This window comes from Arachis hypogaea, chromosome 15, assembly GCF_003086295.3.
Source record: "Arachis hypogaea cultivar Tifrunner chromosome 15, arahy.Tifrunner.gnm2.J5K5, whole genome shotgun sequence".
In the NCBI taxonomy this organism is placed as follows: domain Eukaryota; kingdom Viridiplantae; phylum Streptophyta; class Magnoliopsida; order Fabales; family Fabaceae; genus Arachis; species Arachis hypogaea.
In genome coordinates, this window is record NC_092050.1 from 115,526,758 (window position 1) to 115,548,239 (window position 21,482).

At 38.0% G+C, this 21,482-nt stretch overlaps 1 protein-coding gene across 1 annotated transcript; it reads left to right on the forward strand.

Moving 5' to 3' along the window:
- The first annotated feature begins 17,505 nt into the window (after positions 1 to 17,505).
- On the forward strand, positions 17,506 to 19,439 carry LOC112748741 (putative AC transposase). Its single transcript, XM_025796985.2, has 2 exons — positions 17,506 to 19,288; positions 19,387 to 19,439. Exons 1-2 carry the CDS (start codon positions 17,506 to 17,508, stop codon positions 19,437 to 19,439), a joined length of 1,836 nt encoding a protein of 611 aa, XP_025652770.2.
- The last annotated feature ends 2,043 nt before the right edge of the window (positions 19,440 to 21,482 follow it).

Below are 21,482 nucleotides of genomic sequence, written 5' to 3' on the forward strand. Positions count from 1 at the left end.
TTCAGGGACTACTTTGATAACTTTTAGTGGTAGTAGGAGTCCGACTTGGTTATATCGGTCTCCTTTAAGTTATTTATAGTCCTCTTTCTTGGATCTTTGTCAGATCTCTTTTAGGGACTACTTTGATAACTTTTAGTGGTAGTAGGAGTCCGACTTGGTTATATCGGTCTCCTTTAAGTTATTTATAGTCCTCTTTCTTAGATCTTTTTCAGATCTCTTCCAGGGACTACTTTGATAACTTTTAGTTTTGGGCTGACTTTGTCGTATCGAGCCCTTTTAAGTTAAAGTAATCCTCTTTAATAGGGTTGGCCAGACCTCTTTCCAGGGTTTACTTATAACTTGGATTGACTTGGTCCGACTTGGCAACGTCGGCCAGTCTTTAAAGTTATTATTTTAGCGATCCGTAAGACCTCGTCAGGTTCTTTTTAAGATTGCTTTCGATAACTTCTTGCATTATTCTGTGTTCATCTTTGCCGATTTGTAGAAAGTGGTTGTCATCTCTAGATCGTCTTTTGGGTGAATTGCGTTTTCACCTTTATCGGACGATTTGTCTTTATCGTGATCGTACAGTGAAATTGTTTTTCACTTTATGTCGATCTGTCGCTTTATAATCGGACGATGAATACTTCAGATTAATGCGTCTTGAAATCTTTGTAGAATATCTCAAAAATATTTTATTTAAAAGAAAAGGTAGAAATATATACATATGGGATCGTCTGAGTCTCAATCTTGGTGCCTCATTAAAAAACCTTTTCAGGAAAAAGAGTGCATCCAATGATGAGATCTTTTATATACTTTTTTCTAACTGTAGTACCTTCTGAGGTTGCAGGCGTGCCATGACCTGGGAAGCTCCCGTCCATCGAGTTCGGACAGTCTGTAGTAGCCCTTTCCAAGCACTTCTATAACTCGGTAGGGTCCTTTCCAGTTTGCTGCTAGCTTCCCTTCTCCTGGTCGAGTTGTTCCGATATCATTTCGGATTAGGATGAGATCATTTTCTATGAAACTTCTCGGCACCACCTTTTGATTATATTTGGAAGCCATTCGACGTTTTAGAGCTTCTTCCCTGATTCGAGCTCTTTCTTGGGTTTCGGGTAATAAGTCGAGCTCTTCTCTCCGAAGTTGGAAGTTCGCTCCTTCATTGTAGTGAACTACTCTTGGCGATCCTTCCTCGATTTCTACTGGAATCATTGCTTCTGTTCCGTATGTTAATCGGAAAGGAGATTCCTTCGTGGTTGAATGTGGAGTTGTTCGATATGCCCATAGGACCTGTGGCAGCTCTTCTGCCCAGGCTCCCTTTGCATTTTATAATCTCCATTTTAGTCCAGCCAATATGACTTTGTTAGCCGCTTCGGCCTGTCCATTGGCTTGTGGATGCTCGACGGAGGTGTACTGGTGCTTTATATTCAGGTCGGCTACTAGTTTTCTGAAGCCTACATCTGTGAATTGAGTGCCATTGTCTGTAGTTATTGAATATGGAATCCCGAATCTTGTGACGATGTTTCTATATAAGAATTTCCGACTTCTTTGAGCGGTGGCATTTGCTAGGGGTTCTGCTTCGATCCACTTTGTAAAGTAATCTACGCCCACTATGAGAAATTTAACTTGTCCTGACCCCTGTGGGAAGGGGCCGAGAAGGTCAAGTCCCCATTTTGCGAACGGCCAAGGTGAAGTCACGTTGATGAGCTCTTCTGGTGGGGCAATGTGAAAGTTGGCATGTTTTTGACATGGTGGACATGTCTTTACAAATTCTGTGGCTTCTTTTTGTAAAGTTGGCCAATAGAATCCTGCCCGGAGTACTTCTTTGGTGAGAGCTCGCGCTCCGAGATGATTACCACAAATGCCGCTATGTATTTCTTCTAGCACTTCCTTTGTGTTGGAGGTCGGTACGCATTTTAGTAAAGGTATTGAGATTCCTCTTTTGTATAGGATGTTGTTTATGATGGTGTAGTACTGTGCCTCCCTTTTTAACTTCTTTGCCTCCTTTTCTTCTGCGGGGAGTGTTCCTTCTTTGAGGTAGTTGATTATGGGGGTCATCCATCCTTGGTCCTGACTTGTTATGGCCAGGACTTGTTCCTCTTCCGAGATTGATGGGTTTTGCAACATTTCCTGGATGAGGCTTCTATTGTTGCCCCCTGGTTTGGTGCTAGCTAGTTTTGAGAGTGCATCAGCTTGGGCATTTCGTTCGCGGGGTATGTGGCAGATTGTATATTCCCCAACTTGTCCGAGCAGTTCCTTGGTTTTATCCAAATATTTTTTCATGGTGGGATCTTTGGCTTGGTAGCTCCCTGTTATTTGTGATGTGACTACTTGTGAATCGCTGTAAATGTTGAGTTTTTGAGCTCCGACCTCTTTAACCAGCTTCAAACCAGCTAACAGTGCTTCATATTCTGCCTGGTTATTGGAGGCCGGGAACCCGAACTTGAGGGAGAGCTCAACTTGGGTTCCTTGGTTGCTTTCTATTATCACACCTGCGCCGCTTCCAGTTTTATTTGAGGAGCCATCCACGTAGAGATTCCATTCTATGGGAGTTTTCGGGGTATCTGTGAATTCTGCGATGAAGTCGGCCAGATATTGTGATTTGATGGCCGTCCGAGCTTCATATTAGAGATCGAACTCTGATAACTCAACTGCCCATTGTAGGATTCTGCCTGCTAAATCTGTTTTCTGCAGTATTCCTTTTATGGGTTGGTTAGTTCTAACCTTAATGGTATGAGCCTGAAAGTATGGGCGGAGTCGTCGAGATGTTAGGATGAGGGTATATGCAAATTTTTCTATTTTCTGGTAATTCAGCTCAGATCCCTGTAGTGCTTTGCTAATGAAGTAGACGGGTTATTGCCCATTTTCGTCTTCTCTGACTAGCGCTGAGGCTATCGCTCGGCTTTCTACCGCGAGATATAATATAAGTGGTTCTCCTTCTTGTGGTCGAGATAGGATAGGTGGCCGTCCTAAGAACTCCTTGAAGTCCCGGAAAGCTTGCTCACATTCTGTCGTCCATTCGAACTATTTTCCCTTTCTTAAAGTAGCATAGAAGGGGAGAGATCTTATCGCAGCTCCTGCTAAGAATCGGGATAGGGCGGCCAATCTCCCGTTGAGTTGCTGTACCTCTTTGACACAGGTTGGGCTCTTCATGTTGAGTATAGCTTGACATTTGTCTGGATTTGCCTCGATTCCCCTTTGTGTGAGTATGAATCCCAAGAATTTTCCTGCTTCAACTGCGAAGGTACATTTTGCGGGGTTGAGTCGCATGTCATGTTTCCTTATAGCGTTGAATACTTGGGACAGGTCGGTCAGTAATGTATTTTCGCTTTGTGTTTTTTATCAACATGTCGTCCACGTAAACTTCCATGATTTTCCCGATGTGAGCAGAGAAGACTTTATTCATTAACCTTTGATAAGTAGCTCCCGAGTTTTTGAGACCGAAAGGCATCACGATGTAGCAGTAGTTCGCTTTTGGTATCAAGAATGATGTTTTTTCTTGATCTGGCGGATACATGGGGATTTGGTTATATCCTGAATAGGCGTCCATAATTGATAGGTATCTATATCCGGAGGAAGCATCTACCAGGGCGTCAATACTTGGGAGTGGATATGGATCTTTTGGGCAGGCTTTGTTGAGATCGGTGTAATCGGTACACATGCGCCACTTCCCATTTGATTTTTTCACCAGAACAACGTTGGCTAGCCATAGTGGGTACTTGACTTCTCTTATGAATCCTGCCTCCAGTAGCGTTTGTACTTGTTCTTCCACAGCTCGGGATCGCTCTGGTCCGAGTTTTCTTCGCTTCTGCTGTACCGGCCGAGATCCTGGATAGACCGCCAACTTGTGGCACATTAACTTAGGGTCTATGCCTGGCATGTCTGCGGCTTTCCATGCGAAGAGGTCGGCATTATCTCGCAGGAATCGTATCGGTGAGTTTTTTGAATCTCCTCTTAGGACCGTGCCGATATTAGTCGTTTTATCCGGGGTATCTCCAATCTGAACTTTCTCTATCTCGCCCTCTGGGTGCGGACGAAGTTCCTCCCGACGCTGAGCTCCGCCAAGCTCAATTGTATGAAACTCTTCTCCTCTTCCTTTGAGGTTTAAGCTCTCGTTATAGCAACGATGTGCCATCCTTTGATCTGCTTTTACCGTGGCTATCCTTTCTGTAGTTGGGAATTTCATGCATAGATGTGGGGTTGAGACTATTGCGCCGAGTTGATTGAGTGTTGTCCGACCTATGAGAGCATTGTAGGCTGAACTTACGTCGACTACTATGTAGTCTATTTTGAGGGTCCTAGATTGGTTCCCTTTTCCAAAAGTAGTGTGTAGCGATACGTATCGCAATGGTTGTATCGGGGTGTCTCCTAGTCCAAACAGATTGTTCGGGTATGCTCTAAGTTCCCTTTCGTCTAAACCGAGTTTGTCGAAAGCTGTTTTGAATAAGATGTCGGCAGAACTCCCTTGGTCCACTAGTGTGCGGTGTAGATTGGCGTTTGCTAATATAATTGTGATGACCATGGGATCGTCGTGTCCCGGAATGATGCCGGATGCGTCCTCTTTAGTAAATGTTATCGCCGGGATGTCGGGTGCTTTCTCCTTTCCCTCAACGTGGTATACTTCTTTTAGATATCTCTTTCGGGATGATTTGGAGATCCCACCTCCTGCGAATCCGCCATATATCATGTGGACGTGTCTTTCTGGTGTCCGAGGTGACCGTTCAGTTCGTCCATTATCTTCGTCTCTCCGTCTTTTTCTTTGGTCATCATCCCGGTGGCCAGAAATCGATCTAATTTGCCTTCTCTTACCAATTTTTCTATGATGTTTTTCAAGTCGAAGCATTCGTTGGCAGAGTGCCCTTGAATCCGGTGGTATTCACAATATTCCTTCCGATTTCCTCCTCCCCTTTTGCCTTTGAGTGGTCGCGCTGGGGGAATTTTCTCTGTATGGCAGACTTCTTTGTATATGTCGACCAAGGATGTTTTGAGGGGAGTATAGTTGTGGTACTTTTTGATTTTCTCACCCTGTCAATCTTTTTTCTTTTTGGAGTCCTTGTCTTTGTCTCGGTAGGAGGCCCTATATTTTGAGGTTTCTCCCAACCGAGCGTTCTCTTCCATGTTGATGTATTTTTCTGCTCGCTCTTGTACTTCGTCTAAGGAGGTAGGATACTTTTTTGATATGGATTGGCTGAAAGGCCCTTCTCGTAAGCCATTGATAAGCCCCATGATGGCAGCCTCTGTTGGTAAACTTTGTATGTCCATGCATGTTTTGTTGAATCTTTCCATGTAGTTGCGAAGGCTCTCCCGATCTCCTTGCTTGATCCCTAGTAAACTGGGTGCGTGCTTGGCCTTATCTTTCTGGATGGAGAATCTGGCCAAGAACTTTTTGGCCAGGTCGTCGAAGTTTGTGATGGACTACGGAGGTAGGTTGTCGAACCATCTGATCGCCATTTTTGTGAGAGTTGTTGGAAAAGCTTTGCAGCGAATGACGTCTGAGGCATCGGTAAGGTACATCCTGCTCCTAAAATTGCTAAGATGGTGGTTGGGATCTGTGGTGCCATCGTACAAAACCATATCCGGAAGCTTGAAGTCTTTTGGAATTTTGGTCTTCATAATTTTCCTGGTGAATGGGTCCTGTTCTTTGCGTGAAGTTTCCTTAGGAGTGGTCCGAGGGGCTTTCATTTTGAGGTCGGCCTCTAATTGCTGTAACTTTTCTTCTAGTTCTCGTCGTCGCTGTACCTCTCTTTGCAGATCTTTTCCGATCTCCCGTTGTTGCTGAGTTTCTTTCTCAAGTTGTTTTAAACGTTCTTGGAGTGCTTCCATGGCTCCCGGATTTGGTGAGTTTTTGTCCCCGTTGGATCCTGGGGTATCCTTTAACATAGTGTCCGCGTTCTTGTGCGGTGTTCTGTTTTCCAGATCTAAATCATGGTCGTTGTCATGGCCGTCCGCCATGGTTTTGGGATGACTTCCAAGTTCCCCGGCAACGGCGCCAATGTTCCGAGGGTTACCTGAAACTGGAGGTCGATCTCGGATGAGATCTTCGGTACTGGTCGGAGATGACGTGTCCGGCTGGCTGGTGGCGGCCGGAGCTGTTGTGTCTGACTTGTTGGACTTGCTGCACTGTTGATCCTTGGCCACCGGAGGGTGGTGGTACCTGCAAGAGACTCCGATGCTTAAGTTAGCATGGGTATTAAACAGGTTTTTTGTAGAATTAGAGTATGAGTTATACCTGGGTGCTCCAGTGTATTTATAGTAGCGTGGGCTGACCTTTCTGATAAGATAAGTTAGTTATCCTATCTTATCTTATCTTATCTTGAGTGAAGTCAGCTTATCTTCAAGGGAACCGCCTTTATCTCTGTAGGCTGGGATTGCCTTTGGATTCTGGGTCGTGTTCCTCTATTTGGGCCCTTCTATTGGGCTTTGCTGTCGATTTGGCCGAGTTCTTCATAAAGAAGTCGGTCCGCTTGACCTGAACAGGTCGGTCGCTTTGCTACTGAACATCCCGGTTCGAACAGCTCGACCCTTGGTATGAACAGTATGAAATGCAACCTATCTATATGAATGCAACTACATGCAAAATGTTTTTACCTACTTAGTTAAAAGTAAACCAATCTTTAAGAACAAATATGAACTAGATCTCACTAATTCAAATCACAAAATAAAGTACAAGTGAACTTGCAGAAGAAAATAGCTCATGAAATCCGGGAACAAAGAATCGAGTATCAAACCCTCACCAGAAGTGTATGCACTCTAATCGCTCAGGTGTTTAAGGTTCGATTCTCTTAATTATCTACTAAACTTATTTTCTAAGGCTTGCTCTTCTTCTACCAAGCAACAAAAGTTTAATGCACAAAATACACATATCAAGAGGTCTTTTAAGGGTTGTAATGGGGTTAAGGTCAAGGTAGGATTGTATTTGGTTAAGTGGACTAAAATCTGAATCCTTAATTAACCTAAACTTCCCACCTAACTTAGACAATCCATGTAATCACAATACAAAATCTAACTACCCATTTACTATGTTTACCACATATTCATGCATCCTAATTCGAGTACAGTACATATGCATTGCTATCACCATTTACTTTGGGGCATTTTGTCCCCTTTTTATTATTTGCTCTTTTTCTTTTCTTTTTCTCCTTTATTTTATATTTTTTTCTTTTTCTATAATAAGCAAATATTTTTTTTCTTTTGTTTTTTTCTCAATGTATATGATTAAATTATTGAATAAATGAACATGTCCTAAACATTTCTTTCACATTTTCATAAAGATATATAACACCCAATTCTTAAACCAAACATTTCCAAACCCAACTTTCCCCACACTTAATTCATGAGCACTCTCACTAGTCTAAGCTAACCAAAGATTCAAATTAAGGACATTATTGTTTTTCGCTTAGAGTTAGTGATGAGCTAAAGTAAAGAACAAAAGGGGTATAATAGGCTCAAAATTGGTTTGCAAGGGATAATGAAAGGGTAAGGCCATATGGGTATGTAAGCTCAGTGAAACAAAGGCCTCAATCATATAAGTGCATGCATACATCAAACAATGGAAATATAGAATTAAGCAAGACAAAGATCATAATTTTAGAGAGAACAACACACATCAAAAATAAAATATTGGTTGATAAAATGCAACCAATCAAATAGGCTAAAAAATCTCACAGGTTTTGTGTGTTCGAGCTCTAGACCATGTTCCAGTGTAATATTTCTTCAAACAAGTTCAATAAAAATTTTAATTCAAATTAGTGAAATATTCTAAAAAGTTTCTTGAAAAAGAAAATATTACTTTAACCAAGTGGTGGTAAAATATGCACAAAATCAAACAAATATTCAATCAAACATGCAAATGTAACAATGAACAAACAAAGAAATTTAAACATTGGTGTTGAGACAGGAAGGTACTAACCCTCGGAAGTCGGTATCGACCTCCCCACACTTAAAGATTGCACCGTCTTCGGTGCATGCTGAGATGCGCAAGTGGGCATGTTGCTCCAACTGATGCTCTTTCTTTAGTAGATTATGAAAATGGACTTGTCTGTTGTCCCATATAGAAGTTTCTCCCTTTTTTCTTCTTCGGTGGCCAGCCTGAAAGAAGAGAAAAAGAATAACAGAAACCCAAAAACAATGATAGAAAACAAATAAAATATGAGTGGGTAATGCCAAATAATAAGAGTCTCAATTACATGGTAGCTACAACATGCAAGTGAGAAAACAGTAGAAGCATATGGCATATTAATAGTGCAAAAATTACAACAATGGAGAAGAGATAGTAGACAATGAAAGACAATGTAAGTGCATACCAATGCAAGTGAAATACAAATATCATAAAAGATTAGCATCGACTTAAATAAGATTACCCAATCAGAGTAAAACAAGTCATGAAGTACCAGAATAATTCAAGAAAAGATGTAACAGTTGAATAAAAACATTTAACACCAATGATAAAGTAGGAGATTAGAAAAAAAGATAAAAATGTGAATAGAATTAAAATGCAATGAATGAAAGTATGCAAATAGATTAAGTAAAATAGAATGGAAAAGAATAGGGATGAGAAGTTGAAGGAATGAAGAAGAAGAGAGTAAGAAAGAATGAAGAAAGAAATAAGGATTAGAAAAGAAAAGATAAGAAAAATGGCGGCGCAGGGATCTGGTGCTGTTGCGCTAGTGACGCGCATGCGTACTCCACGCGTACGCGTGGGTCGCAAAAATTGGAAGGTGACGCGTGGGCATCGGTCACGAGTACGCGTGACCGTGTTTGTGCTACTCATGCGAAGGCATCCTTGCGCGCGCACAACTCTCTGTTTGTCTTGGAGCGTGTGCCAAAATAACATGTGACGTGTGCGCGTCATTGACGCGTCTGCGTGAGTGGTCAGAATTTGAAAATGGCGCGTACGCGTCAGGGATGCGTATGCGTGGGTGAATTTGTGCCTTGGGCACAGTGCCCGCACCAGGCCAGCACAACTTTCGACCTGACACCTCTTTACGCCGATTTTCCTAGGTCACGCGTGCGCGTGCGCGTCAATGACACATATGTGTGAAGTGCCAAATGTTTAAAATGATGCGCACGCGTGAGGGACGCGTGCGCGTGGTGATGCTTGTGCGATTGGCACACTTTTTGCATTGCTCCCACGCAACTCTCTACCACTTTTTTTATGCAATATGCATAATGCAGCATGCAGATGAATATGCAAAAATTATGAATGAACACTAATAAAAATAAAATATAATAAGATTAAGAATAAAAAGAAACAATTATACCATGGTGGGTTGTCTCCCACCTAGCACTTTTAGTTATAGTCCTTAAGTTGGACATTTGGTGAGCTCCTTGTCATGGTGGCTTGTGCTTGAACTCATCTTGAAACTTCCACCAATGCTTGGACTTCCAATAAGCTCTATCAATACCAAGTAAATTTCTCAAGCTTTGATGGAGTTCTTCACAAGCTTTGAGCTCCCAAATTTGATCCTCATATATTCCTGGATCCCAAATCTTGATTTTACACCTGTCTTCAAGTTGATCATCATGATTCCATCCGGGTGGTAAGTAATCCGACTTCTCACTAAGGCATCCAAACAACTTCCTAGACCCATTCATTCGAGCTCTACATCAATCCTTGCACTTCAACTTGGAGCGTGCAACCGTATTGAACCTTGCAGGGCAACTCCTACCACTAACCATTTCCCTCTTACTCTTAACGCCACAAAGAGCTCTAAGTTGACCATCTGTTTCAAGTAAACCATATTCAAGTGGGATGAGAAAGCTAAGGGATATGAATTTTACCCACTTGAATATTGTGAAGGATGATGGTGACTTAGGCAGAGAGGTCTCCAACAACTTTGGCAAGGTGATTTCAAGCTCCACTCCCTTGTGCTCTTCTTTGACAACTTCCACCTCTTTGCAACCTTCTTCAATTTCAATCTCTTCCTCCTGGTAGCTTTCTTCCAATTCAATCTCTTCTTTATTGCTTACCAAGGGCATGGGAGATCGTGCTTCTTCTTCTTTGATCTCCATGTCTAGTCCAATGGGAGAGGGTTCAATTGTAGATAAGAATTCATCAATGATTGAATCCATCTCTTGATCATCCCCTTCAAAGTCTTCAACCATGATATGCCTTGGAGGTTGTACACCCTCCTCAACATCAAATTCAAACTCCTTAGAAGGGGGCTCTATGAATGGGCTTTCCCATGGACGTTCCGCATCTCCTAAGTCTTCGACCACTTCTTCCTCTTCAATAATTCTGGCTTCCTCCACTTGTTCCAATACAAAGTCATGCTCCTCACTATCCACCGGAGTTTCTAGTGTCTCCTTCATACTACGTTCTTCATTAGATTCTCCACATGAAGCTATGGAAGTTCCTTGAGTGCCCGAACGTCGGGAAGCTAATTGATTTATCGCTTGCTGCAGTTGATGAAGGGTTGCATGAAATTGATCTACTGTTTCCTTGAGGCGAGCCTGTGATTCTTGGGTCGATAGATATGGACATGGTGCATATGGAAGTGGTGGTTCTTGGGAGTAATTGGATTAGAATTGGGGTGGATAAATGTTAGGGTCATATGGAGGTGAATGGTTGTAGGTGGCTTGTGAGTATGGTGGTTCGAAGCTATGTTGAGGAGGTGGTTCATTGGCATATGATGGGGCTTGTTGGTAACTACAAGGGGGTCCACCATATCTATTATCTTGGTACGCACCTCGGAATGGTTCTTGACCATAGTATTTAGGTGGAGGTGGTTTGTCACGAAAGGGTCCACCATAACTATTGTCTTGGCATGCGTTGTAGGATGGTCATTGTCCATGGTATCTTGGAAGGTGTTGTTGACGAAAGGGTTGATCAGATCCTCGTGGCTCCTTCCATCTGTGATTGTTTCGACCTTGATACATGTTCCTGTTATAGCTTTCATTCCTTTCAACAACATTAGAACCAAACTCAAAGTGACGGGGGTGAGAGCTCATAGTAGCTAATAAAAATTAAAAACAAAAATAAAAATAAATAAACAAGCAAAATAAAATATTTACAATAACCAATAATAAGACACACGTTTGTAATTCCCCAGCAACGGCACCATTTTGACGAGCGGACTTTTGCCAGTAAAGAATTTTATAAAAATAATCACGTTGTAAGTATAGTTTCTAAACCAACAAAGAATCCTTTCGTACAAAAACTTTGGTTGTCACAAGTAACAAAATCCAATAAAATTTATAACCGAAGTATTTAAACCTCGGGTCGTCTCTCAAGGAATTGTAGGGAAGTATGATTTATTATTGGTTATGGAAAAAGGTATATTTTTAGGTTTTTTTAAGATAAGAAGCAACGATAGTAAATGGCAATGGAAACAAACTAACTATAAAAACTCTTGGCAAGATATGAGAACTGGAAATCCCATCCTAGTTATCCTTATCAGGTGTGATGAGAATTGTTATTGCTCCCACTTAGTTAACCCTTACTAAATAAAGGAAAGTCAAGTGGACTAATCAATTTGATTCCTGAAGTCCTAGTTAACTCCTATGGAAAGACTAGCTTTAGAGGGATCCAAATCAATCAGCAATTTTCAATTTTCAATTAACAGTTGAGTTTGACAACTCAAGTGTCACCAATTACTCAACCAAAGTCAAAAGAAAAAAATATATATTCGAATAAAAATTCCTTGACCAGGAGAAGATTCAATTGGAAAATTAAAAAGGGAACATGAAAATAAAAAGGGAACATGGTAATTAAAATTCAATTGGAAATAATTAAACAAATAATAGATTTAAATGGAAAAGTACTATGGAATAAATGAAAATAAAAGAATCCTAAATTAAAGGAACATTGAACCTGAAATCTGAGAAGAAGTTGAAATCCTAAAACTAAGAGAAATCCTAAATCCTAAAACCTAAGAGAGGGGATAGAGCCTCCCTCTCTAGAAAACTACATCTAAAACCTAAAATTATGAATTATAAATGTTGTATCTATGAATAGATTAATTTTTTCACTTTATAGCCTCTAATCTGTATTTTCTGAGTCGAAAATTGGGTCAGAAACAGCCCAGAAATCGCTGGGAGCGAATTCAAACACGTGCAGGTCGTTGGTTTTGCGCAGATCCACATGTGTGCGTGGATTCACGCGTGTGCGTCACTTTTCTTCAGGGCAACTATGACAAATTATATATCATTTTGAAGCCCCGGATGTTAGCTTTCCAACGCAACTTGAACCACCTCATTTGGACCTCTTCAGCTCAAGTTATGGTCGATTGAGTGCGGAGAGGTCAGGCTGGACAACTTAGCAACTCCTTCAACTTCTTGTATTCCTTCCACTTTTGCATGCTTCCTTTCCATGCATCCTCTAAGCCATTCCTGCCCTATAAACCCTGAAATCACTTAACACACATATCAAGGCATCGAATAGTAAAAGAGAATTAATTTTTGGTAATTTGGGAAGCAAGTTTCCAATTATAGAACAAAATTAGGAAGGAAAATGTAAAACCATGCAATTTATATGAATAAGTGAGTAAAGAGTTGATAAAAACTACTCAAAGTAGCACAAGATAAACCATAAAATAGTGATTTATCAAGTCTAAAATGGGAGGTTTGCGGATAAATATGCGAGAAACTAAATGACAAGAAAGTAAAACTAACAACTAAAGAAGTATAAATGCTAAAAGACAATCCTGGCAAGGATTGAGAATCAAAGCTTCCTTTTCAAGTCATTGACCACGAACATGGTGATTATCCAGAGTTAATCCCATTTAGTCATCTCTAACATCAAGAGAAAGTCAAATAGGCATAGTCAATCTTAATCTATAAGTCATACTCGTTAATGGAAACAAGAACAACTAACAACCCTCAATCACCAATCAATATCGAACATCAAAGATATCAAGGTCACCTTCATTACTCAATTCCAAGCCAAGAGTGCAGAAATCTACTCTAAAGCTAAAAGTAACATTTCTACAAACACTTGGAAGGCATAAAATGAAAGCATGGTAAAATTGCAATAATAATAAAATCTAAAGCTACCAAATGCAAGATAACAATAAGAACAACTTAATTAAATATCAATAAATATAAAAACATCAAATTGCATTAATAGAAATTGGAAATAACAAGATGGTTCATAAAATTAAAAGTGACAAAATAAAGAAAATAACAAGTAAAACTAAGAGAATTAAGGCAATTCAATAAGGGAAGGTAAAGAAAATCAAATCAGAACAAGCATCAAAATCTAAATCTAAGAGGAATTAACTAAATCTACCCTAATTCTAGAGAGAAGATAGAGCTTCTCTCTCTAGAATATAACCTAAAACATGATCCAAACTAAACCTAATTGCTCCCCCCTTGTTCCTTCTTGAATTTGGCTTGAGATAGCTTCAGAAATGAGTTGGATTTAGGCTTGAAGAGATCCAGAAATCGCCAGCCACGTTTTCCTTAAGTGAATCACATGCTTCACGTTATGCGTACGCATGAGGCATGCGTACGCGTGACATGGTGAAATCCCAAAGCATGCGTACGCGTAAGGCATGCGTATGCATGACTATGAATTGCTCCAAAACTTCATTTCTTCATGAATTTTACACTTTGCATGCTTTTTTTTTACTTCTTCAATCCAATATTTTCCTTCTAAGGCTGAAATCACTTAACAAATACATCAAAGCATCGAATAGAATTAAAGTAAATTAAATTAGGCAAATTAAGGGCCTAAAAAGCTTGTTTTCACTCTTAAGCATAATTTAGGAAGAACTCACAAAATTATGCTATTTTAGTGAATAAATATGAGATAAGTTGATAAAATTTACTCATTTCAATACAAGATAAACCATAAAATTGTGATTTATCACTACCCATTGTATCAATCTTATTTTAAAAGATATAATAAGTATTCCTCACATAGCTGACCTTGCCCCGTGCATGAAAAGTGATTATGTGTGTTTACAATCTTATGATCTTCTTGTCTTGGCTTAGAAAAAAAAATTGAAAAAAAATTATTTTCATTATTTTGAAAAGTATATACAATCACAAGGAAGATTTACAAGCATTGATGGTGGACAAAATTTTCACTTCTCATAAATTAGCAAAAAGTGCTAACGAAAAAATTGTTAGCTCAATTGTATTGGATAGTAAATTTTGGGAGGATTGTGTTATTACTGTGAAAATTATTGGTCTTCTTATTAAGTTGTTTAGGATGTTGATGCTAATGAGAAACTCTCTTTGTGATATGTGTATGAAGGCATGCAAACGAACCAAAAATGCTATAAAGACAATGTTTAGAAATAAAAAAAGTTTCTTACACGTCTTACATAAGTATCTTAAAAATGCAGTGGGATAAGCATTTGAAGTGTGATCTCCATGCAGCAGCTTACTTTTTAAATTCAACTTTTTTCTATAGTGAGAATTTTGTTGACAAATATTTTGAGGTCTTTACTAGATTTTCTTGAAGTTAAAACACTCTATGATGACTTAGCTGCTGCAATGCAAGAGATACAATTGTATCGAAATCGTAAAAAAAGTTTTGGGAAGGAAAGTGCTTTGAGAATGACAAAGAGACTCGAACCTGGTAAGTTATTTTATTTCAGAGTTCAATTCAATTTGAAAGTGTTTTAAATATTGAGTAATAAATAATATTTGATTTTTATATCTATGTAGGTAAATGGTGGATGCTATACAGTGGGAGTGCTCCAAATTTATAAAAAATGATAATTTGTCTTCTTCATCAAACATCTTTATCTCGATGTGAGAGGAACTAGAGTCTTTTTGAATAAATCTATTCAAGAAGGAGAAACCGATTAGAACATCAAAGGCTAAGTGACATTGTTTACGTAACCTATAATCTGTGCCTTTAATTTAGGTTTCTTCGAAAGAAGAGAAATTATAATCCAATTGACATTCAAAGCTAGGGGTGTAAATTACCGAACCGGACCGAAAATTACCGCAGAACCGAACCGAATTTTACAATAACCGATTAAAAAACCGAAAAAATCGGTTTTTTTTTTGTTTTTTTCGAAATAAACCGATCGGTTCGGTTCGGTTTTCGGTTGACTCGGTAGAAACCGAACCGAACCGGACCGAACCGAATAATGAGGGTTCAAAGGTGTGTTTTTACTAAGTTGCCCTTTAACCTAGGTATAAAAGGGCAACTTCACACACAGCCCTAGCCTTCTTCCTCTCTTTTACGCGAACGGCGAATCCGGAGCCCTAGCTTTCTTCCTCTGTTCTTCTCTTCCACGACCACGGTTCCACACTTCCACCTTCGATTCCACCATGCTCGAGAGAAGGAGACCCTGAAGGAGAACCCTAGCTTCTCTTCCTCTCTTCTTCTCTTCAGTCATCACCGTCGCTGCCTCGCTGGGTCGCCGTCGCCGAGGAGCAATCCATTCACCGAGAAGCAGTCCTGTCACCGAGCAGCAGTCAAGTCGCCAAGCAAGACTCCAGTGGCCGTCGCAGTCCAACTCGAGCGCCAAGCAGCAGTCCAGTCGCCAAGCAAGACTCCAGTGGCCGTCGCAGTCCAACTCGACCGCCGAGCAGCACTCCTGTCACCAAGCCATCTCCTGCAGAAAGCAACTCCACAATGTCTTCTTCGGAGGTTAGAAATTCTGAACAATTATTTTTAGAGATTCTGTTTAGTGATACTGTGCTTGATTTAACCTGAACAATTGTTTTTACAAATTCTGTTTGTGGTTATGATTTTTAGAAATTCTGTTTGTGCTTTTGTGGTTATGTTTTTTAGAAATTCTGTAGCTAGAAATTCTGTTTGTATTGGCTGCATCAAGAACTCACAGGATAATGCATCGCTTTATTTTTTTATTTTTATTTTTTTCCTGGATGAAAAATAGAGACATTCATTGAATACATTGCTTGTGAGGTAATATGAAGTTTGATGTTTAATTTTTGAAGTAGATTCTAAACCCATGTGATCGCTGCTTCACCAGCTGTCAAGCTTTAGAATTCAACTTTAGTGGTGAGTGCATGAACTGGCTAAAAGTGGCAGTTGATACTTGATAGTAATTTTAGGGATGAAATCATTGAAATAGGCATTGGACTAGCTTCACTCATTCCCAATTTTGATAGAAGGTCTATTATATATCTTGTTTGGGACAAACTGCATAGAATCTTATGTTCTTTGGCACATGATAGTATTTCTTTTTGGTTTTTGGGTGCATAGGAGACCTTATTCTAATTAGTGTCAATAATAACCTGAAGCAAGGTTACTTCAAGAAAAAGGAAATTGATTCTTTAATTCCCCTGTGCCATTCAATGCCGTTAACTAAGATCATGTTTGACTCCAAATGTGATGATGTATTTGATGTCAAGGTACATGTTTCTTTAATTTTATTATTGAAGCCTATAATTGATTCTAAATATATATTTCATAAACTATAAGGAAAAAAAAGATTTATTTATTACACTTCCAATTGATAGAAAAAAATTGTAACTTGTAACAATTTATGATTAATTAATCAAGAGAATCTAGTACATGTTATGATTAACCTTAATCTTGGACTTTTGGTATCTAAGGAATGCAGTAGTGTCCTGAAGCAGTACTAATCTAGAATTTCCTGGCTTGTCTACATAGCACATGCCCCAATTAATTTTGAACGTTTCCATTATTATGTTCCATTTGAGACCACAAGCTGTAGTTTAGCTAAATTAAAATGATCCATTTGCTTAAAATTAATGGCATGACATACATAAACCCCTTGCTTTGTCATCATCCCACTTATGTTTAAGTGTAAGTGTAACATTAAATAATGGCTTGACAAATTGCCTCCTCATACAGCTAACTAAACTACTTTATGTATGTGCTTCCACCTATGATCCATGTCAGAAAAATTTGGGTTCTTCTAGGACGCGTTTGAATAATAATTACGATGATGCTGATGCAGCCTACTAGGAGAGCTACTGTTAATTCATTATATTTCTTATGAAATAAATAGAAAAATAAATAATAAATGATGGTTATACTTATATGTGAAATTCTTCCTTTGTTATGTTGAGTATAATGCATCTTGAATGTGTAGTTTGGTGGACTGTTTGAGCTGTTAATTATGCTTGTTTTGGTGGACTGTTAGAGCTGTTAATGATGCTTGTTTTGTTGCTGGAAACAATACTTTTGGTGCTGTTCATGAATTAAAAACCTTAATTTTTCATTGTTCTGTTTATATATATATGCAGCCAACAAGCAATGAGGTGCCCAGTGAGCGGACGCCTGAAGTTAGGGGTGAAATTGTTGAGTCCGCGGTACGTTCTTCAACGGACAGCGGCGTGCTTACCAAACCCCCGCCCCATCCTAGATCAAAGAAGAGGAAGGTTCATTCAACTAATGTGGGTGCAACTCCGGGAGCAACTCCAACAAATCCATCTCCAAGTACTGTGGAAACTGATGAAGAGGATAGCAAGGATGAAGCTAATGAAGGTAACAGAAAACCTTCTAGACCTAGATCTTGGACTTGGGAACACTTTACAAGGGATCCTAAGTCCAAGCCATCACATCCTAGGGCTAAATGTAATTGGTGTGGTGCATCATATGCATGTGACTCTCATAGAAATGGTACAACTAATATGCGTTATCATTTGTTGAACCAATGTAAAAAATTTCCTAGGGAGTCGGGTGACCCTAGTCAAACAATCCTTACCTTCCAACAAAAAAAAGAGGGTGAAGGGGTATTTACTGCAGTTACTTTTGATGCTGAAATGTGTAGAAAAGCCCTTGCTAGGATGATAATTGTTGATGAGCTACCATTCAAGTTTGTTGAGGGGGAGGGATTTAGATTCTATATGAGTATTGTGCAGCCTAGATTTTCACTTCCGGGAAGGATTACTGTTGCTAAGGACTGTTGGAATCTCTATATTAGTGAGAAGAATAGGTTGAAAACTGTGTTCAAGCAACCGAATCAATCTGTTTGTTTAACTACTGATTGTTGGACTTCTGTGCAAAATCTGAATTATATGTGTCTCACTGCTCATTACATTGATCATGATTGGAAATTGCAAAAGAGGATTATTAATTTTTGTCTTATTAAAAACCACAAGGGAGAAACAATTGGTAGAAAGATTGAGAGATGTCTTTTGGGGTGGGGGATATCTAGAGTGTTCACAATTACTGTTGATAACGCTAGTTCTAATGACACTGCAATATCTTACCTAAGAACTAGAATGGAGGATTGGAATTTACATCCTTTGAAAGGAGAGCATTTGCATGTTAGGTGTTGTGCACATATTCTTAATCTTGTTGTTAATGATGGATTGAAAGAGATGCATGAATCTATTAGCAAGATAAGAAATGCTATTAGATATGTGCATGCTTCCCCTAGTCGTATGAATAGGTTCAAAAATTTCATTAAGGAAGCTAGGATACAAGACAAGTGTACTGTCCAACTCGATGTTCCCACTAGATGGAACTCTACATACACCATGCTTGAAAGTGGTTTGAAGTTTCAAAAGGCGTTCAAGAGGCTAGGGGAGAGAGATACAGAATATGCTCTAATGCAAGGTGGTATTCCGAGGAATATTGATTGGGATAATGCAAAACACTTTATGGAATTCCTGAAAATTTTTCATGATGTTACAAAGAGTGTGTCTGGTAGTTTGCTTGTGACTTCTTCTCAATATTTTCATGAGTTTTGTAAGATTTTGCGTGTGTTCAAAGCTTCTTGTGGTAGTCGAGATCCATTACTTGGGAGTATGGCTGAGAGGATGAAGCTTAAGTATGACAAGTACTGGGGTAACATTAAAAATATCAACATGATGATTTTTGTTGCTGTGATTCTTGATCCTAGATACAAGTTGAAGTTTGTCAACTTTAGCTTTGAAAAGTTATATGATAAGGATGATGCTGATTTTTTGGGTGCAAAAGTGAAAGAAACCTTCTCCAAGATGTTTGAATGCTATATGAATGCAAATAATGGGGGAAGATCTTTTACTTCAACAACAATGGATGGTGCATCAGATGTGGGAGTACCTGATGGCGACATGGCTGGTGATTTTTTTAAGGAGGTGCATTTTCATGAGATCATCAACAAGAATGAGGTGGATTTGTATTTGATGGATGGTTTAGAGAAGCCTGGTGATCAAAATACTTTTGACATATTGAATTGGTGGAAGGTAAATTCTAGCAAGTATCCTATCTTATCCCAAATAGCTAGAGATGTCCTAGCAATGCCGGTCTCAACTGTTGCTTCAGAATCAGCTTTTAGCACTGGTGGAAGAGTGCTTAACAACTATAGGAGTTCTTTAACTCCAAAGACAGTTGAGGCATTGATATGCACACAAAATTGGCTTCGTGCTTCTCCAATGACAACTGATTTTGAGGAGCTTATTGAAGAGTTTGAGAAACTTGAATTAGGTATGCAAAAAAGAAATTTGTAATTCCTTTCATGATTTATGTTTATAATCTATATTATATTTATAATCTATATTGATTTTCTTGTTTTATTTTTGTAGAAATCGCACCAACTGGAGAAGATGAGGATGAGTCTGGTGTGGATTCAGATTAAGCATGGTGGTTGATTGGCTGTTTGGTTTTTATTTGTTTTAAAGTGACTGTTGTGGTTTAAAGTGTGTTTATTTTTGTTGTTTTGCTAGACATTTTTAATTGCTTTTGTTTTATATTTAATTAAGTTGAATTTGTACTGGATTTGAATGTGATATACTCTTGTAATTCTGGTTTATTGAAGGTTTTAAAGTTTATTTTATGATATTTTAAATTCTGTTTATTAGGTATAAAAAAACCGAAAAAACCGACCGAACCAAACCGCTGTTGGTTCGGTTCGGTTCGGTTCGGTTGTCCAGAAAGCAGCCAACCGAATGGTTGATATTAACGTTCAACCGATCAGGTCGGTTCGGTTGGTTTTCGGTCCAAAACCGAACCAAACCGAACCGATTACACCCCTATTCAAAGCATTGACACGGTAGATTTTTAGACAATGGCGGATGAAAATGATTCTAAGTTTATTAATGGAGACATTGAAGGCATTGAAAATATAATATACAATGATAATGCTATGCCTTTATATCCTAATAGTGAATGAAATAGCAAAATTAGTTTCATTCAATAAAAATATATGTTGTTAAGTGCTAACTTCGGCTTCTTATTCACTTTTTATTCTTTTGGTGGTATTTCTGAAGACATGACTTTGGAAACTCTGTTAACTAGAATGAGACCTGCACCATGCGCAGACGATAAATTAATGATAGTATAAAATAAATATAAAAAATGACTATATTTTGTAGAATTAAATTAAATATGTGTAAACTAAAGTTAAATTTAAAAAGTGTTTTGTTTAAAATAATTTGTAGTACAAAAGATTTGGATGTTGGAGTTATACAAAGTGACATTTTTATTTGGTGGTTTGATTTTTGCATTTGTTTTAGTTGATGGACTTAGTCTATTGTTAGAATTATTGCTTTCTTCTTTCTATCATAGGTTCTTGTGAAGGCATATTTTTTATGAATTGTTGAGTTGTATGCAGTTTCTATTATGTTGTTTGTTCCATCTTTGCATGTATGTTTTTCTTTCGAAGATATGTTTTGAATTTGTATGGTTTTATTTCTTCTTAATCTCTTGATATAGTTTTCCAATGACATCTACAATAAAAAGAATAAAAATGTGTATATTTTTTTCTTTTGAATAAGTTATTTTTAATAAGAATAATTGAAATAGTATAAAATGAAATTACTTATTAGTATTTTTCTTTGACCCACTTTGTCAGACAATGTCTCAAGTGATGCAAATTTAAAATAGTCTTGGAAAATGTTCAAAATTAGATCTTTAATTTCTTTCACAACAGTTGTGAGTAAAAAATTTGCTTTCATTGTACCTTTAATTAGCCTATACAAATCATTTGCATCTTCTATTTTAAAATTTTTTATAGTATAGACTTTTCCTTCTTATAACAAATGTTTGAATTTTTTTATCATATTTCTCTTCACAATTATATGAAGATGTGTTCCCTGCCGTGTTAGTAAATCATAGTTAATAATTAGTTAAAAAGGAACAATGAATAGCATATTAAAAAAAGTATAATTTTAACGATATTAAAATACAATTATATACAAAGTATTATAAAATAATATAAAAAGTATAAAACAAAAATAATTAAAGTATTTTTTTTTTGTAAATTCAATTTAAAAATATAATAAATATGTTTGTTTTGTACCTTTTCATCTAATATAATAATTTCTATGCAAAAAGACTCTTCTTCATTTGTGGGTGTTAATGTTTTTCATAGATGAACCACGCGAACTTTGATAAACCAATTGTCTTTTTGTTTGGGATATTGTCCAAAGAATGATGCTCCATTGAGTAAGTTTGAGATGTTGTATAGTTCGAAAATAAATTTTTTGTGCTAAATTTGATGTCATTTGAATGAATAGTGATAAGAGACTTTATATAAGTAGTTCAAATAGTATGTCATTTGAATATTTGTAACGTAAATTTATGATGATTAATAATATTATTATTATATTTGTAATATGAATGTTATATTTAATAAATTATTTATAGAAATTAATAAATTAATTATTAGAGTTATAAATTT

Excerpts from the sequence above, each read along its gene's own strand:
- LOC112748741 (XM_025796985.2), top strand. The coding sequence starts at position 17,506 with ATGCGTTATCATTTGTTGAACCAATGTAAAAAATTTCCTAGGGAGTCG. Across the intron at positions 19,289-19,386 it reads GTTTGAGAAACTTGAATTAG|AAATCGCACCAACTGGAGAA; the intron begins GTATGCAAAAAA and ends TTATTTTTGTAG.